The 27,237-nt window shown below is 46.2% G+C and overlaps 1 protein-coding gene across 1 annotated transcript in view; it reads left to right on the top strand.

The window, feature by feature from the left end:
• Window positions 1–14,328, top strand: part of LOC309564496 (vomeronasal type-2 receptor 26-like) — a gene marked incomplete at both ends in the record, with an annotated part of 419,164 nt that extends 404,836 nt beyond the window's left edge. Inside the window, one exon of the mRNA XM_082269122.1 lies at window positions 13,406–14,328. Within this exon, the coding sequence (XP_082125248.1) occupies window positions 13,406–14,328 (923 nt within the window). The remainder of the gene's footprint in view (window positions 1–13,405) is intronic.
• Between the last annotated feature and the right edge of the window lie 12,909 nt (window positions 14,329–27,237).

Here is a 27,237-nt window from a genome sequence, read left to right as displayed (position 1 = left end):
GAGCGCGAGACAGAGAGAGAGAGCGCGAGACAGAGAGAGAGCGAGAGAGCGCGAGACAGAGAGAGAGCGAGAGAGCGCGAGACAGAGAGAGAGCAAGAGAGCGCGAGACAGAGACAGAGCGAGAGAGCGCGAGACAGAGACAGAGCGAGAGAGCGCGAGACAGACAGAGCGAGAGAGCGCGAGACAGAGAGAGAGCGAGAGAGCGCGAGACAGAGAGAGAGCGAGAGAGCGCGAGACAGAGAGAGCGAGAGAGCGCGAGACAGAGAGAGCGAGAGAGCGCGAGAGAGCGAGAGACAGAGAGAGAGCGAGAGAGCGCGAGACAGAGAGAGAGCGCGAGACAGAGAGAGAGCGAGAGAGCGCGAGACAGAGAGAGAGCGAGAGAGCGCGAGACAGAGAGCGAGAGAGCGCGAGACAGAGAGCGAGAGAGCGCGAGACAGAGAGCGAGAGAGCGCGAGACAGAGAGAGAGAGAGCGAGAGAGAGAGAGAGAGACAGAGACAGAGAGAGAGAGACAGAGACACAGAGAGAGAGAGAGAGAGAGACACAGAGAGAGAGAGAGAGAGAGAGAGAGACAGAGAGACAGAGAGACAGAGACAGAGAGACAGAGGGAGAGAGAGAGAGAGAGACAGAGGGAGAGAGAGAGAGAGAGAGAGAGAGAGAGAGAGAGCAAGACAGAGGGAGAGAGAGTGACAGAGGGGGGGAGAGAGCGAGAGAGAGACAGAGTGAGAGAGAGACAGGGAGAGAGAGAGACAGAGGGAGAGAGAGACAGAGGGAGAGAGAGAGACAGAGGGAGAGAGAGAGACAGAGAGACAGAGAGAGAGAGGGAGAGAGGGAGACAGAGAGAGAGAGAGAGAGAGACAGAGGGAGAGAGAGTGACAGAGGGGGGGAGAGAGCGAGAGAGAGACAGAGCGAGAGAGAGACAGGGAGAGAGAGAGACAGAGGGAGAGAGAGAGACAGAGACAGAGGGAGAGAGAGAGAGAGCGAGACAGAGGGAGAGAGAGTGACAGAGGGGGGGAGAGAGCGAGAGAGAGACAGAGGGAGAGAGAGAGACAGAGGGAGAGAGACACACACACACAGAGGGGGAGAGAGAGACAAACAGACAGACAGAAAGACACAGGACCTCACCTTGCACACACTAATCGTGCCTGCCTGCCCCCCCCCCCTCCTCCTCCTCTCACAAAGCACACAGACAAGCACAACACCCATAACAGCACTAAGATGAATCTTAGCTTGTCTGATGTCCTCATGGATAGAAGTGCATCATCCCTTTTCTAAACATGCAGTACACTGTAGACTCTTCTACAGCCGCTGCTTCTTCTGTGTTATGGTAACACAATATTCGTCTTCCCTTCTCCAACATGGTGCTTAGCTCCGCCTACCAAACGCCATTTCCGGTTTTGAAAAAATGCAATGATTCTTTCCCACGGCTCCAGGGAATGATGACACACATCTCCCAGGAGCCCCTGCGGCGCCGGAAATGACATAGTTCGCCGCGGCGCCGAAGGAGGCAGAAAATTGCTTACCCCTAGCAAAAGGGCAAGTGGAGCAAGAAAAAAAAAAAAAAGTCACCAATACTGTGATCATTTGGGGAATAAAAGCAATTTTTGTATTGTTGAAAAAACGGGTGGAACTCCACTTTAAGTACGGAAAGGCGGTATCTGTACTTTCCTGGAGTAGAATTTTTTTCTCCTACTTCCACTTTTACTTCACCACATTTTTTTCAATGATTTCAATACTTCTACTCCGATATTTTTTTTTTTTGTGCTGCATAGTTACTCGTTACAATTATAAAAATTACCACTGCCAGAACAGTAGATGGCAGGTTTCATGAAGCTCAAAACATGTGTATTATCAGCGCATACGAAAATAAATGCTACTGTATGTATAAATAAAAGCTGCATTTGAAATAATAAAAAACAATATGATGTTCAAACTTTTGACTTCTTTCTTTAATAACTACATAACACAGTACTTGTACTTTTACTTTCAGTACTTGAGTAGAATTTTTTTTTCAAAACTACTGGTACTTTTACTTTCAGTACTTGAGTAGCAAAATGTAAAAAAAAACTACTTGCAATACCTAAGTACAAAAAATGTTGAATACTTTAGTACTTCTACTCAAGTCACTTTTTGATTGAGCACTTCCACTTCTACTCAAGTCACTTTTTGATCGAGCACTTCCACTTCTACTCAAGTCACTTTTTGATCGAGCACTTGTACTTTTACTCAAGTATGGGTTTTGAGTACTTTATACAACTCTGGTGGAACAACAAGCTTAGCGGGAGTCAGGATCTGAGTTCTTTGTCAGTAAAAATATATTTTATTAAATAATTGGGACTCCAAGACCACATGATTACTGTGTAGGAGAAAAAATTATAGCAGAAGCAGATCAAGTTGTAGCCAAGTTTTTAGAGGACTTCCAATAGTTAGATTGGGTGCATTTTGAGACATATTAGAAAAAAGGCATCAAGGATGGATCTTAAGCAAAATGAGGCTTTACAAGGAATTTGCCTTCAGGATAGTCAGATTCCAAAATAAATAAAAACATTTAAAAAAGGACCTTTAGGCTCCTTTCAGACGGCCGCTCCGCTGCTTAAGTCCGCTGCGGGACTTTTTTTTTTTTTTTCCACGGAGCGGATGACATTTGTGTCATCCGCTCCGTGTGCCCGCATATCATCCCATCCGTTTGCGGATGATATGCGGACATAATGTAAGTCTATGGCATTGCGGATATCAGCGGATGACACCGCTGACATCCGATTTTCCTTCTTTTACGTTTTTTACACGGAAGGAAAAATGGGGTTCTGTTCCATTCGTAAAAACGGAACAGAACTGAAAGGAGGAAAATCGGATGTCAGCGGATGGTATTCCGCTGACATCAGCAGTGCCATTCACTTACATTGATGTCCGGAAATCATCCTCAAAAAAATAGGATGATTTGCGGACACACGGAGCGGCCGTGTGAAAGGACCCTTACTCATTTCAAGAACAGCAAAAACCATTCCCCCAGCTAAGAGGCTTAACAAAAGAGCTGGGTGGCTCCGAAACGTGTTAGCCATGCCGTATTCCTGCCCTGCCTACCCGAGGCATTGCTCTCAATTCCAGTCAGGCATTCCAGCCTGGCATCCCCGGTATGGTTCCCAGCTCCTAGGAGCATAGCGAAACATAGCGATTCTGCACATGGTTGGATCCCCGGGACTTCTGACATACCCTGGACACCACTGCTACACCAATCTGTGTGGTGTGATATACATATGACTTTTCTCATGAATGTGATTTGCCACTTGTTGCTGATGTAGCACCCTCCTAGGTAGGTGCTAGGAAAATTATATATTGGCCCTGTCTGCTTATCAGGGGGGCCTGATCATTCAGTTAGGCTGTTATATGTTTCCAGGTGTGGTCTGTTGAGTCTGGGGAGTCTCCCCACTGTATCCAATGAGGGCTCTTATTGGACAGTGGAGAAAACCTTGCCAATAGCGCACCAGGGCTTATAGCTGTCTCAGTGGGCGGAGTTTGCAGCAATGCATCCTGGGATTGGATATAAGTCTGAGGGGAGAATGTGACAGAGTGTCTTTGGCGGGAAGCAGAGTCCCAGGAGGAGGCTGACAGCTTTCTCTCCTCCTGTCAGAGCAAGTGAGGGTGTCCTGGGCAGTCGGCCTAGAGGACCGGAGGTTGAGCTGGGCTGCAGGAAGAGAATGCAGAGTGTTGCTGACTGAGTGGAGCTGCTGGGCAGACGTTTCCAGGAAAAACAATGCTGTGAGTACTCGAAACTGCCCAGGGGTCTACATAGGAGAGGGGGCCACTCCAGAAGGTCAAAGGGATCCGGGAGCCAGCTAACCAGTAGAGGAGGCTTAGGAAAGGGGGTGCCAGTGTCTAAGCCCTGAAGATAATTGAGAGAAAGTGGGTGCCGGTGTGGACCCTGAAGTGTTCAGCAGTGCAGCGGTATACAAGTAGCTACCTCAGCAAGAGTGCTTAAGGGAGCTCAAAGAGGACTTCTTTAGTCAGAAAGCAGTCACAAGTCAGTTCAGCATTAACAGGCATCCGGCCAGCGTTAACCAGCGTTAAGCCAGCGCTGATAGGCATTCAGCCAGCGTCAAGTCAGCACCAAATAGCGTTTTTCAAGTGTCCCTGCCAAATTGTGCATAGTTCAGTTCAAGGAGTATCCCATTCATCCCTTCTCCTATCCAAGTTACCAAATAAATACAAAAACCCAAAGATACTGGACTGGTCATTGTCTCGGTGATCACACTTGGAGACACATTCCTAAATGTGCTGTTGTTGCTAGCAGTAACCCATGGGGACCCATATCCAGCAAAACGGCTGGGAATTGTGCTACACTATTTTAATAAAATTCTTATATATATTTTTTTTTTTTTTAATGCTGCACCCATAGTGGCTGCCTTTGTTGTGTTCCATCAGCTAAGTAAAGCTGCAAAGTAGATGGAGGGTTACCAGGGTCAGACAGAACTAAACACGAACCCTCAGGGAAGTCAGTTGGTCCGGCGAGGGACTGTCAGCTGAACCATTCAGTGCAGAAGAGAGATTCCCAGCCATGTCAGACAGAATGGTAACCTGATGCTCATCTGAGTCTGGCAGTAAAGTAGACAAATCAGGCAGTAAAAACACTTTTTTAGTCCCAGAATACAGTAGATGGACTCTTAGCTGAATCAGACAGAACAGTATACTTCAGAAAAGCCAGGGAGTACAGAAGACAGCCACTCAGTCACATCAGGCAATACAGTGGGAAGGACCCTAGCTGAAACACGTAGTCCAGAAGAAGGATAGAACCTCAGCTGAGTCAAGCAATAAACAGGACTGGTCATCAGCAGTAAGCTAGCATTGAAGATACATGACCTAGTAAGGCTGTACAGAAGTTAAACTCCCAGAAGATTCAGGATATAAAGAACTAATAATTATTATGTACCTGGTAGCAGAGCCTGATATGGTGAGGAAGGCCTCTCTTACACCTCTAACTCAGGGTCCCTGGTAGAGTAAACAGAAGGCACAGGAGTTCAGAGTGGCTTCAGTGCCTGTAAGTATTGCTAGCAGCAGAGCAGGTGTCCAGACTGGGCAGGTGAAGTCATCAGGCATTGTCAGTAAAGCAGGCAGACTGGAGGGCAGCCAGCAGTGGACTGAAGTAGACTGCTACTGGCAACAGTGAGCCAGTACCAGTTGAGACAGTTGCCAGTAGCAGACTGTAGGTCAGCAGGAACAGTAAGGTAATAGGCAGGTACCGGTGACAGCAGGTAAGTAGCAGAGTCAAGCAGTCCAGGTCATACACTGTCAGGATGGATCAGGTACAGGGAAGCAGGCAAGAGAGTGGTCAGGGTACAAGCCGAGTCAGAAGACAATCAGTGGAACAGAAGCAAATGGAGCAGGCAGGAGCGGTAGTCAAGGACAAGCCGGGGTTGGTGCAGGTGAAGTTCAGAGAGTGGTCAGGACAAGGTGGGTCAGCAACTGAAATCAGGATGCAAAATCACAGGGTCACAGGATAAAAAGAAGAAGGTTGGGACTTTAAATGAGAGATGTGGCGAGGCTTTCAGGAAAAAAGTCACATACCATATTTACATCACGCTGGTTACCCCTGCAGGGGTGCTGAGCTCTGGTGAGTGCGGGAAATATTGAAAGGGGAGCACTGGTTTCCTCACCCAGCACCTAATACCTGGATCACCTCGAGAGTCACCCATCAACGTTACTTGATACTTAACTCACAAAATAATCACTTTATGGACTTTTCTGCCTTTTTTAATGACAATTTTTGTATTTTTATATATTTTGACAGTCACATTTTTCACCTCATTGGTTTATTTATTAGTGCTACACTTTTTTATGACATTCTGCACCTGATCACTTTAAGCCCTTATATATTTATTAATTTATCTATTATCACACACAGATATATTGGATCCATTTTTCACTGAAGTCACTTTATTTATTGGTTTTATTTTCGTTTATTCATCTGATCATTTACTTCACTTATCAATTGTCAATTTTTTTCTGATTTGTGGCTGATATCGTTTGGATACTACTTTATCCAATTTGGCTACTTTTTGTTCACTAAGCACTTTATATTTATAGCACTATTTATATTTCTTGATTGTGTCATAGGTAGGGTTGAGCGAACACGGACTGTATTATTCGTGTTCGTACCGAATAATTGTTTTTTTGTTACCCGAACACGGACCCGAAAACTTTACTGTATGTTCGGGTAAAAATCCGTGTTCGGTCGTTTTATTTCCGGGTTTTACATGCATTGGCGCGCTTTTCATGGCGGGCTTTCAACAGCCAATCAACAAGAGTTTAACTGGTGTGCCTTAAGCCATCCCAGCCATGCCTACAAATGTATTAGTAGCTGTGATTGGCCATCTGAAGCATGTGACCAAGTATTTATAAGTCCGAGGCAGCGCCGCTGCGTCATTCTGCTGTGTTAGTTCAGGGACAGAGCAAACATCATACGTGCTGGCTGCTGATTAGGGACAGACAGGCAAAAAAAAACATTTGTGTCCGTATAGAATTGTTAGGAGTGTGTTAGGCAGGGCGAGTTGTAGGACATTTTAGGGAGAGGCTGCTGATTTTTAGGGTCAGTGTTCTACAATCGATTTTGCAGTGACCGATCTTATCAATCCTTTTAGGGAGAGGCTGCTGATTTTTAGGGTCAGACAGTGTGTTCTACAATCGATATTGCTGGGTGGGGTTTGCAGTGACCGATCTTATCAATCCTTTTAGGGAGAGGCTGCTAATTTTTAGGGTCAGACAGTGTGTTCTACAATCGATATTGCTGGGTGGGGTTTGCAGTGACCGATCTTATCAATTATTTTAGGGAGAGAGGCTGCTGATTTTTAGGGTCAGTTTTCTCGATTTTGCTGTGTGGGAGGGGTTTTCAGTGAACGATCTACGATCTTATCAATCCATTTAGGGAGAGGCTGGAGATAGGCAGGTGTCAGTGGTCCACATCGATTTTGCTGTGTGTGGGGTGCAGTGAACACAATTTTTTTGCCCACTGAGGAGGAGGGAGAAAAGTATTTTTCTATCAGTCACTGTGTGCAGCGTTTTTCCTTCAGCTATGCTGTGCTGACTGATCATACACTGCTGTGTTCAGTTCACATGTGCTATTATTGAGTGGTTTCAAAATTCATACACTTTTTTCTATTCCACTATTCAATATACAGCCTTGGGTTAAAAAAAATTAAATTGTGGCCTGCAGCAGAGCTGAATGATATTTGGGGTTTTTGGGGTTCATCTCATACTTCTGAGGATTTGAGGGTGCTGCCTGTTCCAAACTCCTCCTACTCCTCATCCAGCCTTTTAGGGGTACAAACAATAGTAATTGGGGCCTAGTGTGGTTTTGTACGTGTGAGATACATACAGTTTTTTTGATCATATTTTCTATTCCGCTATTCAATAAAAACCTTTGGGGAACAGTTAAATTGCGGGATAGTCTGTGTTGGTACGTGTGAGATCCACCTTTCCAAGTTTTTGGGGTTCATCTCATGCTTCTGAAGATTTGAGGGTGCTGCCTGTTCCAAACTCCTCATACTCCTCATCCAGCCTTTTAGGGGTACAAACAATAGTAATTGGGGCCTAGTGTGGTTTTGTACGTGTGAGATACATACACTTTTTTTTATCATATTTTCTATTCCGCTATTCAATAAAAACCTTTGGGGATCAATTATATTGCGGGATAGTCTGTGTTGGTACGTGTGAGATCCACCTTTCCAAGTTTTTGGGGTTCATCTCATACTTCTGAAGATTTGAGGGTGCTGCCTGTTCCAAACTCCTCCTACTCCTCATCCAGCCTTTTAAGGGTACAAACAATAGTAATTGGGGCCTAGTGTGGTTTTGTACGTGTGAGATACATACACTTTTTTTGATCATATTTTCTATTCCGCTATTCAATAAAAACCTTTGGGGAACAGTTAAATTGCGGGATAGTCTGTGTTGGTACGTGTGAGAGCCACCTTTCCAAGTTTTTGGGGTTCATCTCATACTTCTGAAGATTTGAGGGTGCTGCCTGTTCCAAACTCCTCCTACTCCTCATCCAGCCTTTTAGTGGTACAAACAATAGTAATTGGGGCCTAGTGTGGTTTTGTACGTGTGAGATACATACACTTTTTTTGATCATATTTTCTATTTCGCTATTCAATAAAAACCTTTGGGGAACAATTAAATTGCGGGATAGTCTGTGTTGGTACGTGTGAGATCCACCTTTCCAAGTTTTTGGGGTTCATCTCATACTTCTGAAGATTTGAGGGTGCTGCCTGTTCCAAACTCCTCCTACTCCTCATCCAGCCTTTTAGGGGTACAAACAATAGTAATTGGGGCCTAGTGTGGTTTTGTACGTGTGAGATACATACACTTTTTTTGATCATATTTTCTATTCCGCTATTCAATAAAAACCTTTGGGGAACAGTTAAATTGCGGGATAGTCTGTGTTGGTACGTGTGAAATCCACCTTTCCAAGTTTTTGGGGTTCATCTCATACTTCTGAAGATTTGAGGGTGCTGCCTGTTCCAAACTCCTCCTACTCCTCATCCTGCCTTTAGGGGTGCAAACAATAGTAATTGGGGCCTAGTGTGGTTCTGTACGTGTGAGATACATACAGTTTTTTGGATCATATTTTCTATTCCGCTATTTAATCAAAACCTTTGGGTATAAACAATTAAATCGCGGGATAGTCTGTGTCGGTACGTGTGAGATACACCTTTCCAATTTTTGGGGCGCATCTCATACTGCCGACAATTTGAGGGTGCTTCAGTCTGCCGCCTGCCTGTTCCGAACTCCTCCTACTCCTCATCCTGCCTTTAGGGTACAAAAAATTGTAATCGGGGCCTAGATTGTGTTTGTACGTGTGAGATACACCGTTTTGTAAAATTTCTCCTATTCCGCTATTCAATATACACCCTGTTTGAGTGTAAAAAATTAAATTGCGGGATAGTCTGTATCGCTACATGTGAGATACACCTTTTTAAATTTGTTTGGCGCATCTCCTTCTACCGCCGAGGATTGCAGGGCGCTTCAGTTTGCCTCCTGTTCCCAACTCCTCCTACTCCTCTTCCTCTTCCTGCCTTTAGGGTACAAAAAATTGTAATCGGGGCCTAGTCTGTGCTTGTACGTGTGAGATACACCGTATTATAACATTTTTCCTATTCCGCTATTCAATATACATCCTTTTGGAGTGTAAGAAAATAAAATTACGGCATAGTCTGTATCAGTACGTGTGAGATACACCTTTTAAATTTGTTTGGCGCATCTCTTTCCACCGCCAAGGATTGCAGGGCGCTTCAGTTTGCCTCCTGTTCCCAACTCCTCCTACTCCTCTTTCTCATCCTCCCTTTAGGGTACAAAAAATTTTAATCGGGGCCTAGTCTGTGTTTGTACGTGTGAGATACACAGTTTTTTTATCCTTTTTCCTATTCCGCTATTCAATATACACCCTTTTGGGGTAAAAAACATTAAATTGCGGCATAGTTTGCATATTTGACTGTCAGATACACCCGTGCGATACTGTTGTTTTTTTGTTCCGCTATTGAATAAACACCTTTCTAGGGCAAGATCATAAATTAGAGAAATATGAGGAGACCGTCAAATAGGGGCCGTGGCCTGGGTCGTGGTGCTGCTGGTAGAGCTCCTGTTGCAAGGAGAGGATGTGGTCGATCTGTGCCAGCTACACGCACAAGTGAAACACCTTCCTCAAGTGTGAGTAGGCGACAGAACCTGCAGCAGTATTTGGTAGGGCATAATGTGCCTCTAGACGTGATGAGGCCTGAAGAAGTACAGGCGATAGTAGATTGGGTTGCTGACAGTGCCTCCAGTTCCTTCACATTGTCTCCCACCCAGTCTACTGCAGAAAGGTTAGAGTTGGCACCTGCAGCCAATGTCCAACCGTCTTTCACCTCACCCCCTTGGAAATCAGGCAAGCAGTCTGAGCCCCAAGCCATACAGCAGTCTCTTCTTCTTTTTGAGGACTCTGTTAGCAGGGTTTCCCAGGGCCATACCCCGATATATCAGAGCTGCTCCAGAAAGTGCGGGCCGTCTGTGCGCACTTTAGGCGTTCTCACCCTGCTGCTGCTCGCCTGTCAGCGCTGCAGCGTAACTTCGGCCTTCCCGCTCACCGCCTCATATGTGACGTGCCCACAAGGTGGAACTCCACCTTGCACATGCTGGAAAGACTGTGCGAGCAGCAGCAGGCCTTAGTGGAGTTTCAGCTGCAGCACGCACGCGTGAGTCGCTCTGCGGAACAGCACCACTTCACCACCAATAACTGGGCCTCCATGCAAGACCTGTGTGCCTTGTTGCGCTGTTTTGAGTACTCCACCAACATGGCCAGTGCCGATGACGCCGTTGTCAGCTTAACTATCCCACTTCTATGCCTCCTTGAAAAAACAATTCGGGCGATGATGGAAGAGGATGTGGCACAGGATGAGGAGGTGGAGGAGGAGGATGAAGAGGTAACATTTCCAAGGCTTTCAGGGCAGTCATTCACAAGGGGCTCTGAGGGTGGGTTCCTGCACACACAAACGCCAGGGACACAATTGTCCAGCAGGGGCACAGTTCTGGAGGATGAGGAGGAGGAGCTGGAGGAGGAGATGGAACCATGTTCACAGCAGGGTGGCACCCAGGCCAGCTCATGGCCATCACTGGTGCGTGGCTGGGGGGATACAGAGGACACGGACGATACACCTCCCACAGAGGACAGCCTTTCGTTGCCTCTGGGCAGCCTGGCACACATGAGCGATTACATGCTGCAGTGTCTCCACAACGACCGCCGAGTTGCCCACATTCTAACTTGTGCTGATTACTGGGTGGCCACGCTGCTGGATCCCCGTTACAAGGACAACGTACCGTCCTTAATTCACTCACTGGAGCGCGATCACAAGATGCGCGAGTACAAGCGCACGCTGGTAGACGCGATGCTGCTGGCATTCCCACCTGACAGCGGGGCCACAGTGGAAGCACAAGGCAGAGGAGGAGGAGGAAGAGGTCACCAACGCAACCAGGGCACCGCCAGCACCTCAGAAGGCAGGGTTAGCATGGCCGAAATGTGGAAAAGCTTTGTCAGCACACCACAACAAACAGCAGCACCAGCAGCTCATATGGAACGTCTTAGCAGGAGGCAGCATTTCACCAACATGGTGGAGCAGTATGTGTGCACACGCCTAGATGTACTGAATGATGGGTCTGCCCCCTTCAACTTCTGGGTCTCCAAGTTGGGCACATGGCCTGAGCTTGCCCTTTACGCCTTGGAGGTGCTGGCGTGCCCTGCAGCCAGTGTATTATCTGAACGGGTATTTAGCACGGCTGGGGGCGTTATTACAGACAAGCGCAGCCGCCTGTCCAGAGACAATGTGGACAAGCTCACGTTCATTAAAATGAACCAGGCATGGATCCCACGGGACTTTTCCGTACCTTGTGCAGATTAGCGATGGATACCGACCTTACCCAGCCATTGTTCTATTTTTGCTCTTTCTCACTCTTTTGGGGTGTACCCTCATTTAAAATTTCTGAAAAGAAGCAGTGTTGGCTACCTCGTCCTCCTCAGGGCCAGATTAACGTAGGGGCTATTGGAGCTGCAGCTCCAGGCCCCTACCTTTATATAGGCCCCGGGTTGGCCATATTCACTGTTACCGCTCTTCTGTCACTTGTAAACACAGAAGTCTGGCTTCTATGCTCGCTTCTCCAGGCAGCTCCCTCAGAACCTCCCCACACGGCACGAAGGCCGGACATGGAGGGACAGTTGCCGATGCATGGATGTGTTTATGGGCTTCAGAGACAGCATCCCATGTTGAATTAGGCATGCATGGCTGCATCCTTCCTCCTCTGGGTGCATGCCAAGGCACGGCCCTTAAGGCCCTTCAAAATCCTCAGCACCAAGCCCATGATGCTCTTAATCCGGCCCTGGTCCTCCTCCACCGCTGCTTCCACCTACACCGCCCATAGGTGTGCGCAGCCTATTGCATTAGGGTGTGCACCCCAAAGTTTAAATACACATGCATGTGTTTGCCTACATGTACATGGCCCCGATACATTACTCTCCCTGCTGGCAAAGTGAAATAGAGCAGAGCAGGTCCGAGGGAGATCTTTCCCATCTCCTCACTGGCAAACAGAGCGATAATGCTATGTGCCCTAGGTGATTAGGGTGTGCCCAGGCACATCCGGCACACCCTGTGCGCACGCCTATGAGACCGCCACATCCACCACCACCTCAACCTCCCTCCTACTCGATATGGGCCTCGTCCTTCAGAGAAGAAGAACATTGTTTTATTTTTCTTTTTTTTTTTTTTTGTTGTTTTAAGTTATTTCCCTATCCACATTTGTTTACAGAGCACTTGCCATGCTCTTAACTACGTTTTGCTGCCATTTGCAGCACTCTAGCCCTTTCCATTGGTGTTTTAGAGCCATTTTAGTGCCTGAAAGTTTGGGTCCCCATTGACTTCAATGGGGTTCGGTGTCCGGGAAAAGTTAGTCAAAAGTCCGGGACACGTACCCGGACTTTTTTTTAAAGTTCGGCCGAACCCGCCGAACACGGACATCCAGGTGTCCGCTCAGCTCTAGTCATAATATTCACCATCATTATCACTCATTGCACTATTTTTTATATTGCTGATTGTTTCTGTTATATGATTGCAATATATCTATTGCAGTGTTAGCTATTCAATCAGTACTACACTCTTATACCTCAATACTTTTAGGCAGCGCCCCCCACCTCACCATCCCCACACTTTTACTGAATACAGACTGCATAGTCTATATTTTTGAGGTAGGCTGCAGCCAATTACCATCTCCATAAGCGTGGAATTCCCTATCTATATTATTAGCAGCAAATTGTGTTAACCTTCTTTGATTAAAAAAATACTGTGCTATATTTGTAGAGGAATTTGTTGTGGTAGTATACGCACATTTTATGTGATAAACACTAATATTTCTTTCTATAGGTAGGGTATAGGTGGTTCATAAGCTTGCTAGTTTATTATATGCTTGGGAACTCTGGAAGAAAGAGGTTTGTGTATCTGTCTCCTTCCACAAGATAGCAATGTCTTAGAAATCTCATAGATTGATCGGGTATTTGCTTGTTCATTGTATATTACAGAAAGCCTATCATAGAGCAATGACACCATGGTGTTGATTTACTAAACCTAGAGAGTGTACAATCTGGTGCAGTTTTGCATGGTTAACAATCAGCTTCTAACTTCAGCATGTTCAATTTGACAAAAAAATCTGGAAGCTGATTGGTTTCTATGCAGAGCTGCACCAGATTTTGCACTCTCCAGTTTTAGTAAATCAACTCCCATGGATCTGAGCCTGCCACAATATTTGGGATTGATGGTTGGATTATCTAATCAATAAAGACACTGAGAGATTTAGGAAATGCCGGAAAAAAATTCCTGACAGTATTATTTTTCATTGCAGATAGTGAAAACTGCTTCCAATGTCCTGATGAAGAGTGGCCCGATGAGAAGAAAGTAAAATGTGTTTCCAAAACATATGAATTCCTGTCCTATGAAAATGATGTGCTGGTTTTAGTTTTTTCATTAGTGTCTTCATTATTTTCAGTCATTACATTATTTGCATTGAAAAACTTTATTTATCATTGGGACACTCCAATTGTAAAAGCCAATAACCGCACTGTGAGCTTCATCCTCCTGACCTCCATCTTGCTGAGCTTCCTCTGTGTCTTCTTCTTCCTCGGACGTCCTGTGGATATAACCTGCATACTGAGACAAACTTTATTTGGCATCTTCTTCTCCATCGCTGTCTCTTCTGTTCTGGCCAAGACCATTATTGTCTTCATTGCTTTCAAAGCCACCAAACCTGGCAGTCCCTGGAAAAAATGGGTCACAGTCAAAGTATCTAATTCTTTGGTCCTGACCTGTTCTTCTGTCCAAGTTCTGATCTGTGTTATTTGGCTGTCAGTGTCTCCTCCCTACCAAGAGTATGACATGCGCACCTATCCTGGGAAGATCATCATTCAGTGTAATGAAGGGTCAGTTATTGGGTTCTACTCTATGTTGGGTTATATGGGGTTTCTGGCAGCTGTGAGTTTTGTTCTGGCTTTCATGGTGAGGACATTACCGGACAGTTTTAATGAGGCCAAGTACATCACCTTCAGCATGCTGGTGTTCTGCAGTGTCTGGATTGCCATGATCCCAGCCTATCTGAGCACCAGAGGGAAATACATGGTGGCTGTGGAGATATTCGCCATACTGACTTCCAGTGCTGGATTGTTAGGATGTATATTTTTTCCTAAATGTTATATTATAATTTTCAGACCTGAGCTGAACACTAGATTGTATAAAATGAATACTCCATTAGGTGGTCAGAATTATCAGTAGAGTTTTTACAATGTACAACAGAAGAATCCCTTCTACTGATGTGTGACTTCTTAGTTATGGTTAATTATACATAGTACAAGATTACAAGCTCTCTTTAAATAACACGAGTCATAGTTGTTATTATGCTAAAAATGTTCACATCTCACATTAATTACTTGATAGTAACTTTAACTATATTCATTATTTTGTTTAAAGATAATCTTTCTCTTGAAAATGTTTCATTTGCAATTTTATGTAGGTGTGGAAAAGATATTTTTCCACATGGAATGGATATTGAAATAAAAACAAAATCTCACCTTGCTTACCAGTGCTCATTTACTTGATTCCTCCTCCATATCCATCCACAATACCCATGTAGTGTTGATAAGCATGTGTCGTCCTCCGCTGTAACAGTACTTGTGTCTATCAGGCAGTTTCTTGGCTTAAGTGATGTTACATGGCTGGAAGAGGGACATCACTGCTCCTCCAGAGTCCCCACACTAGTCATTCCAGTGCCACTTGCTCAGGAGGAAGGACTAGGGCTTAATGACAGAGTGAATATAGAGGTGTAGGATAGGGTTTTTTTCTAAGAAACCAGTGTCCCTCCAACAACGCATTAGCAAGGTAATAGTGTGTCCCCATTGGATACATTTCTCCTCAATTCCTGTCTATTGGCTTGGTGACAGTCTTGACAAGAAATTATCGAAATCTGTTTGCAACTTATAGCAATAGTACTGCCTTTGACAATGATTGTAACATAGATTGTGTAGAACCATTATGAAGCAGGAAGACACGTTTTAAAGGAATCTAATATGATCCTTCTGCTACCTACTAGCTACAGTACATTACAAATTTCCCAGACCAGCTTACTTGGTGATAAATGTACAGTACCGGACATGTTCCTCTCAAGGTAAAATTCCTGTATTGATGTTGGTTAAAATAATGGGTTCAAGTCACTTGCTTTGGTTTTGAAGGTTTATTTCACATGTGCCTAATGACATGGGAAAGAGGGTGAAGGGAGCAAAGGATACACGCAAGACTCATCCCTAGATAGTAAGCATTAAGCTGAAAGCTTGAAAATGACTTGCTAAGCTATTGCTAGACTTGCCAGGCTTCACAAGGTTTTAACATACACAAAAAAACAGCTTCACACAATAGCGAATAACAATGTACAACCGTACAACAAAGTCGAGATATGGGCTAGGATTGAACAGAGCCAGATGACCACACATTGAGGCATTAGCCCGCATCCTGGGATGCTACAAAATAATCATAAAGAGCATAACATTACAACCCAACCTCATACAATTAGGGGGGGGGGGGACAGGAGTTAAGATCTCTAGTACATATCAGTATCAGCACATCACAGTACCATTAGCATACCTTCTGAAATAAGTTACCTCAGCTATAGTAAGCTGGAGTCCGGACTTAGCTACCATACCACTCTGCCCAGGGATGCCAGAATGTAATCATTTTATGGCAGTTGTCAGAGGCCAGGGCATACATTTTCTCATACACATATTGTTGATGTGAGTAAGTACTTCACTAAGCGAGGGAACTCTTATAGACTTCCAGTTCCTTAATAGGGTAAGCCTAGCTGCCAGGAACAGATTAATAATTGTCGTTCTCAGGGGATATGAAATCAGATCAATACCCAAGTTTAGTAATGCTAGTTCAGGGGTCAATTGTGGTAGTATACCACTAATATCTAATATAATTCGAAAGACCTTCAGCCAGTAGGTGGCCAAACATCTGCAGGACCACGGAAGGTGGAACAGTGTGCCCACCTGCCCACAGCATGCCAGCAAAGATTTGATGTATGGGGATAAAACTTGGCTAAGCGAGATGGGGTCAAATACCAGTGATAGGTAATTTTATGCATCATTTCCCACATATTCAAATACTTAGTGAAAGAGTATACAGCCGTTGTTGCATTCTGCAATTGTTTTAATGTATATTGCGTGGCCAAATCTCGTTCCCACGCAAGGTGGGAATTATTTTTGACAAAGGTCATTTTGTCTCCTAGGTGAAGGTATATTAAAGATATCCCTTTCTCGGCAAGGGCAGGGGCTTGTAGAAAATTGGCTATTTTAGTCGGGATAAGACAGTGTTTTTTGGGGCAAGAACGCAGTAGGGAGGAAATTTGCATATATGTAAAATATTCATTGTGTGGAAGGTCATAAACACTTTGGAGCTTTGAAAAGGGTTTAATCGTGTCATTTTCCAATAAGTCCTGGACAGTATCTATTCCTCTTTCTAGCCATAGTCTAAGGTTGATGTTAGGGATCACCAGGGAGCACACTTCCAGGGGTACTGGAATGGCATCCACAATGCCACTCCTCGCAGAGATGGTTAGGTGGCTCCAGACCTGCAATATGGCCCGAACTGGCAATGGAAGGTCTAAATGGGAGAATTTTTTTAAACGGCTGAGAAAGTAGTAAAGCGCATAGGTGTTTGCCCGGCGTTAGGTCAGATTCAAAGTGCACCCAAGAAGAGCATGGGGATGGCACGAACCAACACCTCAGTTGGGTTATGATAGAGGCCAAATAGTATTCTAGAGATTTACATGTCCCAAGCCCTCAGCCCTCCTGTGATGGGTAAGTTTGCTAAAAGCACATCTAGAGCGCTTATTTTGCAAAAGAAATTTATTGACTGTAGTCTGTAGTTTAGCAAGGAACTACCTGGGGAGAAGGATCGGCAGCGTCCGAAACAGGTAGAGGAGTCTAGGTAGGACTAGCATTTTGAAGGCCACCAAGCCTAGCCATGATAGCTCTACCTTGGAAATGCTCAACAAATGAGTTTGTAGTTCGGCCAGAAAGGGGGAGTAGTTAGCTCTAAAAACAAATCATTCGCTCTCGTGAGCTTTATCCCTAAATAGTCTATACTTACGTCTCTTCATAGTAAAGGGTAGAGTGATTCTAACCTCAATTTCACCTCTGCAGCGATCCCTAGGTTTAAGATATGGGATTTAGTAGCATTCAGCTTGTAGTAGGACACTTCCTGGAACAATAGTAAGGCATCATAAACTTCCTTAAGGGAAGATTCCATGTCTGACAGCATCAGAAGAATGTCATTGGCAAATAGGCCAATAACATGAGGTCGGCCTGCTATTTCAAGTCCTCTGATGTTGGGATGGGATCTGATATAGAAAGCCAGGGGTTCAATTAGTAAGTTGAATATCAACGGGGATAAAGGACACCCTTGCCGGGTACCGTTGGTAATAGAAAATGACCGAGATAGCATGCTGCCCGTGTACACTTGGGCAGAGGGCTCAGTATATAAGGCTGGCATGGATGACAATATTTGACCTTTGAACCCAAATTTTTGCAATACTTTCAACAGGTAACCCTGTGAATGCGGTCAAATGCTTTTTCTGTGTCTAAAGCCAAAAGTATAGAGGGCGTCTTGGAGATGTTAGCAAAATGAATCAAATCAATAACCCTCCTGGTGGCATCGGTAGCCTGCCTGCCCCTATTAAAGCCAGTCTGATCTGGGTGCACCAGGTCCAGCAGCACTTCCGCCAGTTTAGAAGCCAACAGTTTTGCATACAACTGAGATCGGTCTAAAATTTTGGGGAACGTCAGCTGATTTACCCAGCTTTCTGGTAATTTTCCCAGCCTAGGCAATGTCACTATAAGAGCATCTAACATTTCTTTAGGGAAGGAGGACGAGACAACAGCAGACTTAAAAACCCCACATAAATAGGGGGATAGTATGTCTCGGAACGATTTGTAATATTCTCCGGCATAGCCATCAGGGCCAGGACATTTGTTGCACGGTAGTGATCCTATAAGTTTAGAGATTTCAGGGATCATAAAGGGAGAGTTAAGTTTTTGTAGCTGAGCGTCAGACAGTCTAGGAAGATTGACTCAGTCCAAGAAGTTATAATCATAGTCGGAGTGGTTTGGGGAGTGTGTATGCCCATCTCCAGGTTATATAGTGACCCATAATGGTCACTTAAAGTGTCAGCTATGTCTTGGGGGTTGTAAGCTTTGGTTCCAGTGGCATGGTGGGAGAGGTGGTCAATCTTGGTCTTGTTTCTATGTTCCTGGAGCCTGCGGGTCAAAAGCTTGCCCGCTTTATTTCCACTAACATAGTGAGTAATTTTTAGATGTCTAATAGATTTCTCATACGATTCTATCAGGAGGTCTCGGAGATCATTCCTAAGGGATATCAAGCGAACCGAAAGGTCAGGGATCGGATTAAGTTTGTTTTGATTTTCATGTGTTTTAATATCTGATAGAATAGAATATATACGCTGCTGCCTTGCCCGCCTAACGCTAGAGCCCAGATTTATAAATATGCCACATATGTATGATTTGTGGGTATTCCACAGGATGCAGGGGTCCTCAACAGAGCCATCTTTCGAATCAAAAAAGGCTTTTAGGTTGCTTTCCAAGGTACCTCTGGTGTCAGAGCATTGTAGCAATGACTGGTTAATTCGCCAAACAAATGCTGAAGTGGGTGGAAAGGAGTCACCAAGGGTGAGCATCAGAGGCGCATGGTCAGACCAATAAATTTCACCAATCTCAACTGCCTGAACTTTCTGCAGAAGCCACCTATCTGTTAAGAATAGGTTGATCCTGGAGTAGGAGCTATGGGCAGTGGAGAAGTAAGTGTAGTCTTTCAACAGTATGAAAGCAGCGGCAAGTATCATATAAATCACAGTCAGGGCCGGCCTTTGGGGTGTGTGAGCTGTGCGGCCGCACAGGGCGCCATGGGCAACAAGGGCGCCGTGCGGCCATCACAGCTCGCAGAAGATCAGGCAATTCAGGCCGCTCAGTGGGAGGTAAGCGGCGACCGCAGCCTGGACAGGGTTAAGCGGCTGTGCCTCGGTCACCTCACCTACTGCTGCAGACAGTCTGAGGCGAGCTATGTATCACACACAGCTCAGCCTCCGATCCACGGTGACAGATCCCTCCTCCCTGCAGGGATCGTCAGCTCCTCCTCGCCCCGCCCTTATCCTCCTCCTCCCACCCCGTCCACACTCCCCGGGGATGTGTGGGCGGGAAGTTTAAAGAAAAAAAAAAAAGGCTGAGTGCAGACAGCGTGAGGTAAGTGAGGTCTCCTGATGTGGGGGGCTCTGTGTGAGGGGGGCTCTCTGATGTGGGGGGCTCTGTGTGAGGGGGGCTTTGTAAGAGGGGCTCTGTGTGTGTGGGGGGGGGCTCTGCTGTAAGGGGGCTTTTTGTAGGGTTTTTGTAGGGGGTTTGTGATGTAAGGGGGGCTCTCTGATGTGGGGGGCTCTGTGTGGGGGGGCTCTGATGTAAGGGGGCTTTGTGTGCGGGGTCTGTGATGTAAGGGGGCTCTCTGATGTGGGGGCTCTGTGGGGGGGGGGCTCTGATGTAAGGGGGCTTTGTGTGGGGGGTCTGTGATGTAAGGGGGGCTCTCTGATGTGGGGGGCTCTGATGTAAGGGGGCTTTGTGTGGGGGGTCTGTGATGTAAGAGGGGCTCTGTGTGGGGGGGCTCTGATGTAAGGGGAGTCTCTGATGTGGGGGGTCTCTGATGTAAGGGGGGCTTTGTGTGTGTGTGTGTAGGGGGTCTCTGATGTTAGGGGGGCTTTGTGTGGGGGGTCTCTGATGTGTGGGGGCTCTGTGTGTGGGGGGTCTCTGATGTAAGGGGGGCTTTGTGTGGGGGGTCTCTGATGTAAGGGAGGCTTTGTGTGGGGGGTCTCTGATGTAAAGGGGCTCTTTGTGTGGGGTCACTGATGTGAGGGGGGCTCTTTGTGTGGGGTCTTTGATGTGAGGAGGGCTCTGTGTGGGGGGTCTCTGATGTTAGGGGGGCTTTGTGTGGGGGTCTCTGATGTAAGGGGGGCTTTGTGTGGGGGTCTCTGATGTAAGGTGGCTCTTTGTGTGGGGTCTCTGATGTGAGGGGGGGCTCTGTGTGGGGGTCTCTGATGTTAAGGGGGCTTTGTGTGGGGGGTCTCTGATGTAAGGGGGGCTTTGTGTGGGGGGTCTCTGATGTAAGGCGGCTCTGTGTGTGGGGTCTCTGATGTCAGGGGGGCTTGGTGTGGGGGGTCGCTGATGTGAGGGGGGCTCTGTGTGGGGGTTCTCTGATGTGGGGGTCTCTGATGTAAGGGGGGCTTTGTGTGGGGGGTCTCTGATGTGTGGGGGGTTTCTGATGTAAGTGGGGCTTTGTGTGGGGGGTCTCTGATGTAAGGGGGCTCTGTGTGTGGGGTCTCTGATGTGAGGGGGGCTTTGTGTAGGGGGTCTCTGATGTGAGGGGGGCTTTGTGTGGAGGTCTCTGATGTGAGGGGAGCTTTTTGTGGGGGGTCTCTGATGTGAGGGGGGCTCTGTGTGGGGGTTCTCTGATGTGGGGGTCTCTGATGTAAGGGGGGCTTTGTGTGGGGGGTCTCTGATGTAAGGGGGCTCTGTGTGTGGGGTCACTGATTTGAGGGGGGCTTTGTGTATGGGGTCTCTGATGTAAGGGGGCTCTGTGTGTGGGGTCTCTGATGTGAGGGGGGCTTTGTGTGGGGGGTCTCTGATGTGAGGGGGGCTTTGTGTGGTGGGTCTCTGATGTGAGGGGGGCTCTGTGTGGGGGCTCTCTGATGTAGGGAGGCTCTAAATTAAGGGGGACTTTGTGTGGGGGGTCTCTGATGTAAAGGGGGCTCTGTGTGAGGGGTCTCTGATGTAAGGGGGGCTAAGTTATTAGTGATCATAAAAAGAAAAGTAAAATAAAGTGCAAAAAAGGTGCAATAAAATGCGCGCGCGCGGGGGGGCACCACAGGATTAGCTCGAACAGGGTGCCTGAACACCGAAGGCTGGCCCTGATCACAGTCATGTAATGGCTACTGTAACGACAGAGGGTTGCGTTTACATAGAGAGGTAGAGTCAATTTGGGGATTCGGTGTCAAGTTGAAGTCTCCACACAAGAGAGTCAATCTTTGCTTAATGGTCTCAACTTTCCATATTAGTTTCCATAGAAAACGGAGCTGATGGGTGTTAGGGGCATACAGATTAACAATGGTGTATGTGGAGGAGTTGATCGTATAGACCAGAATAAGATACCTGCCCGCTGGATCTTCGACCTTGGATAACAGTTTAAAGGAAAGAGAGTCTCTTGGTGCTATTAGGACTCCCCTTTTTTTGCTGGCATTGAAGCCATAAATATGTGTGGGAAACTGTTATGGAGACCTGGTGAAAATGAGTCTCCTGGATTCAGAGAATATCTGCTTTTTGATTCATGGACTCCCGCCAGAGGAATTTCCGTTTGGCAGGGTGGTTTAAACCCCTGACATCCAGGGACATAAGTGTAATCGACATGTCCAACGTAGAAAATCTGTGCTATGAGTGATGCTTTTGAACTTACGAAAGGGAGTCAGGCGATAGGTAGCAGGACCTGGACAATCAGAAGTTGTGATGTCAGCCACTGGAAAGATTCTGATGAAGGGCCTCAAAGCAGTCGAGGCATTATGGTGAACTCTGTATAGGGAAGAACATAGAAAAAACAACGAAACACATGGAAATGGAAAAAGGGTAAGGCATGGTAAAAGGTTGGATCAAAGATCCGTAAGCAGTATAACAGATAACTGCTCCAGTAGTGAGGGGGTCAGTCTACTGGCTAACTGTAAAAAGTCAAGGCCTCCTGTGGAGGGCTATCCAGCCATGTTGGGCAGGGGGGTAAAGGCTTTAGTAGGAGGTGTCCCACACCCCTGGTTCAAGGCACATCTCAGTGGGTAAGATTAGCACAATCTCTCTCTCGCTGCAGGTGGTCTGGGACAATACCCCAACTCTTAAGGAGCTGAATACCCACTTCCAGCGAGGAAATGGAGTGGTGATGGCCATCTTTGGTTACTAAAAGTTTTGTAGGGTTGCCCCATTTATAGACAATAGAGTGATTCCGCAAGGCCTTGGTGATTGTAGTCAGCTTTCTCCGAAGTTGCATAGTGAACTGAGAAAAGTCTGCAAAAAATTGGACGTTGGTATAAGGGGAAGGAAAGGATCCTTGCTTGTGTGAGACCGCCATTAGTTGGTCTTTCACATGGAAAAAGTGGACGTGCAACAGCACGTCTCTGGGCACCTAATCAGGCAGAAAGGACGGTTTGGGTATATGGTAAATTCTGTCAATAAGTAGCTCAGGAATCAGATCAGGTGTGTCTGGTAGCAGAGCTTTGAACAGGTCCAGTGCGTATTGGCTATCTCTGGAGCCTGGACCGATTCAGGAAAGTCTGTAATCTTTAGATTATTCCTTCTGGACCTATCCTCCAGGACCGCTAACTTTGCTTTGATCCAGGTCTGATCCTCTGTTTGTTCCTTATGTGCATCAATCAAATCATTCACAGTGTGGGCAAATTCGTCCATCTTGTTTTCTATATGATCCACCCTGGAGCCCAAAGCGTTAATCTCAGAGGTGAAATGTTTGGTCAGTTGCATTATATCAGAATGGATCGAGCTGCTGAGAGACACCAGGATGTCTTTCATGGTTGTGTCCATCAATGGCTGATTAGAAGTAGGGAAGGATAATATGGAGTCTGGGAGCTCTCTGGTACTGTCCAAAAAAATCAGGGCTATGTAGCTCACCTAGAAATGGTGCCCGGTCATCCAGTCTGGGTCTCGATTTAGAGGGGCTCCTGCTTAGGGGTGTAGAAGCTGTAGGGGATGATGGTAGATTTGGGACTCTCTCGTGGGATAATGCCTCCGCATAGGACCGAGGAGGAGAGTGGTCACTGCTGCGTGTGGAGGCCGGAGAGCTGGCGCCATCTTGGGATTCCCCACCTCCCACCTGGAAGAAGAAGGAGATCAGCTTCCTCGGTTTGGACTGCTCCTTTTATCGGCGCAGCATGGTGGCCCAGGGTGTGGAGAGTCAGCAGGTGGTGGTTAGGGGGAAAAACAAAGCCTCCCTCAGTTGCTTGGGTCTGCTAAGCTGGAGCCTTGCTGGAGCTCAGGAGCTAAGCGTCCGCCATGTTACGCAGCTAGCCACGCCCCCCTTTGCTAACATTTAAATAACATACTGCACTATGAACATTATTCATATTTTTTTATGGTATAATGGTGAAAGAGAGGCAAGCACACTTCAACAAAAATGGGCCCCTTTGGGAACCTACACAGGTATCTTCATAGGTATACAGAGCCTTTTCAGCTTTTGGTGAGTGACTTTAATTTTGAATGAAGGAGGGTCACAGTTGGACTTTATGGACTTCATTTGGTCTTTTATGATTTTATAGAAGCGCTGCAATCTTTAGTATTTTTGGATTGAAGGTAGTGTGTTTTCCTTTATTGCAAGCAGATTTATTTTTCATTCTAAATTGATGAAGAAATTGGATTTTTTACATTTTGTTATTGGATGTTTTATAGCAGAAAGTAAAAAATATTGTTTTTTTTTTTTTTTTCAAAAGTTTCATAGGGTTCCCCCATTTATAGACAATCCGCAAAAAATAAAAACTGCAAAGGTGACCAAATACCACCAGAAGAAAGCTCTATTTGTGGTTAAAAAGGACATCAATATTATTTGGGTACAGCCTCATACCATTTCTCAATTGTCAGTTAATCACTTCTTGCTAATCGATGTACCTGTACCTGTCCCTGTCCCTGTCCCTGTACCTGTCCCTGTACATCGGCTCAGAGAAGTGGTTGTAGCGGGATGATCTGCAGCTGCAGGCATCACCCCGGTACCGTTCTTTAGAGCCGACGGTTGTCTTCCAGGAGATAACAGTCGATGCGGCTCGTTATCCCAGAGAGCAGGAGGGGACGTCCCCCCTCTCCCGCTGCCATCTGCAGCTCTGCCCGGGTCTCCCGTAGCACCGGGGGACCCGAGCAACCAGCGGGCATGTCCGCTGGCTGGTTGGAGTCTCTGATGTATAAACCCGGAAGCGGCGTCATGACGCCACTTACTGTTTACTCAGCGGCTAATGACGCCAAATTTAAAAAACTTTCAGTATTCAAAAATACAGATTTCAGCATTTTGAATACTTTGAAGTGCAGTGGAGGGGTTTGGTTTAGACCCCCGCTCCCTCCATAAAGAGTACCTGTCACTGTCTATTACTGTCACAAGAGATGTTTCCAGATTCCAAAAAAAAAAAAAAACAGTGTTAAAAATAAAAAATGAAATCAAATAAAAAAAAAATGAAAGCGTCCCTGTCGCTGTGAGCTTGCACACAAAAGAAAATGCATATGTAAGTCGTGCCCGCAAATGAAAATGGTGTTTAAACCACACATGTGAGGTATCGCCAGAGCAATAGGGGTCATAAGGTGGGTGAACTTTCTGGAAGTGAAGTGGTTGAACTTTTTTAAAATTTGGAAAAAAAATAAAAATGTATTTTTTTACACAAAGTGGTGAATTTAGTAAGATATTTCTCACACACATCTTGGGTATACAAAGAATTACATCCCTAAACATTGCTCCTCCTCCTGAGTATGGGGATCCCACATGTGTGAGACGTTTTCACCATCTGGACTGATTATGTACCGGACGTTGTATCTTGTGTATCACACAAATCCGCCAATTGTATCAACACCAATGTTTGGTAATGGTCGCCTCTGCACGAGTGATCAGGGAATTTAGCTTAGTGTAGCGTCACCTATAGCACTCCCTGTTTCTATAAGCCAAGCCAGCCTAGCCTACTGGTACATGGCTGCCCCCAGGAATGCCATGTTCCCTGGCCAGGGAGTACAGGAGGCCGAAGAAAGGAAAAACAAAAGAGTCCCTGTGGTTCCAGGAGTGCAGTTGTCCACAGGAGATGTTTGGGACTGGTGTCTCACAGGAACGTAGACAGTAAGATGTGCAGACGGGTCAGTTTATGTACAGGCAGAGACATGGTCAGCATACAGGCAAAGGATCGGTCCAGGCAACAGGAAGAAACGTGAATAATAAACAGGCAAATCAGGAACACTGATTCTAGCTACTCTGGTCTGGCAACAATTTGGCTGGTGCGGTGGTGATCGCAGAACTGTGACTGGCTGCATCTTTAGGGCTCATTCACACATGAGGTTGGAGGATGGTAAAACCCTGTGGTTTAGACATGGTTTTACCACCTCTCAACAACTACCCTCTTTAGCTGTAGAGACAGCGGCTGGGGGTGTACACCCGCCATGGCTGTGATCCTTAGCTTTGCAGAAGTAAGCTGTGGAAGGAAGGAAATGTATGCCCCCCTTATCAACCATATACTGTATGCCTTGGAGACCCCTTTGGCAAAGTACCTTTCCCAATGTTAAGGTGAGGCCTGGTGGAGGTGGGGGTCAGTGAGGGGCTTATATGAAAATATGAGGGGGGGTCTCTGTAACATTTGCCCCCACACATGAATAAGTATCACTCATAAATCCATTGTCACAAACACATAAATCCATTGTCAGTCAAGTTGTCCAGGGATTTAAATCTATGGCAATCACGATGAATGACCCTAGTAGGTAAAACACACCAACCCTTCCATTGATGGTGAGCAGATAGAAGCAGATTGTGTCAGCGGCCAACATTTTTTTTCTTTCTTTCAGCAGGTCAGCAAGCATTGTTCATTGCTATTGACATGGATCTGAATCCCTGGACAATCATTTGCCTATTAGCCTAGAAACGGCCATTACTGATTTCTAAGGTTCATCTCCCATTGTTCCCAGTGGGGTTCCCCAAACCTACTTTGAACCTAACCCAGGTGCATTCAGTGTATCGCTAATCCCAAACAACCTAAATTTTACTATCCATATGCAATGCTATTAAAGCCTTTACAGGTCACTATTTTAGATTTACAGAGGAGGTCTAGTGCTAGAATTACTGCCCATGATCTGACTTTCGTGGTGATACCTCACATGTATGGGCCAAACGCTGTTTGTGTGCGTGCAGGACAGACAGTGCGCACATTTGCGCATAAGTAATTTCTTGTATTTTTTTATGTTTACATTGTTGCTTCATTTATTTATTTATTTATTTATCACTTGTATTGTATTGAATGTAAACATCCTTGTGATAGTAATAGGCATGTGACAGGTACTCTTTAGGGCTCTTTCACACGGCCGCTCCACTTGTCTGCAAATCATCCTATTTTTTTGCTGATGATTTGCGGACATAATGCTTGTCAATGGCATTGCGGATGTCAGCGGAATACCATCCGCTGACATCCGATTTTCTTCCTTTCAGTTCTGTTCCGTTTTTTGGAACGGAACAGAACCCTATTTTTTCATCATGCAAAAAACGGAAAGGAAGGAAAATCAGATGTCAGCGGTGTCATCCGCTGACATCCGCAGTGCCATATACTTACATTATGTCCGCATATCATCCGCAAACGGATGGGATGATATGCGGGCACACGGAGCCGATGACACAAATGTCATCCGCTCCGTGAAAAAAAAAAAAAAAAGTCCCGCAGCGGAGAAAAGCAGCGGAGCGGCCGTCTGAAAGAGCCCTTATGGAAAAATCTGGGTATAAGACCCCAAATATCTCTTCTGCCCTTAAAAGCATTAACCACTTGCCGACCGCCGTACGACTATCTACGTCGGCTGTCAGCCCCTCACAGGCAAACTAACGTAGGGCTACGTTGCTTGCTTGTGAGGGTCTAGGGAGCGAGCGCGCGCCGCCGGAGGCGCGCTCCCGCGTGGTTACGGACCCCCCCGCGCGTGTGACCAGCGGACCCGATGTCCGCCGGCCACTCGGCGATCGGCGGGGTAGAGGGAGAATGTCAGGCAGCTTGTGTAAACAAGCCACCTGTCATTCTCCTCGCTGTAAAGACACTGATCACATGGATCTACTATGTAGATCCGTTGATCAGTGTCCTTACAGCTCAAGCCGCAGCCAATCACAGTAGAAAGCACGCCCCTAGGGACACACACAGCCCCTCCCTCCCAAATAAAGTTAACCCCTTCACTACCAGTGTATTTTTACAGTAACAGTGCATATATATAGCACTGATTACTGTAGAAATGTCACTGGTAACCCCAAAAGTGTCAAAAATGTCAGTCAAGGGTCCGATCTGTCCGCCGCAATGTCGCAGTACCGCAAAAAAATCGCAGA

This window comes from Pelophylax lessonae (assembly GCF_965119305.1).
Source record: "Pelophylax lessonae genome assembly, chromosome: 1".
Classification (NCBI taxonomy): Eukaryota; Metazoa; Chordata; class Amphibia; order Anura; family Ranidae; genus Pelophylax; species Pelophylax lessonae.
This window is presented reverse-complemented; position numbering and strand designations above follow the sequence as displayed.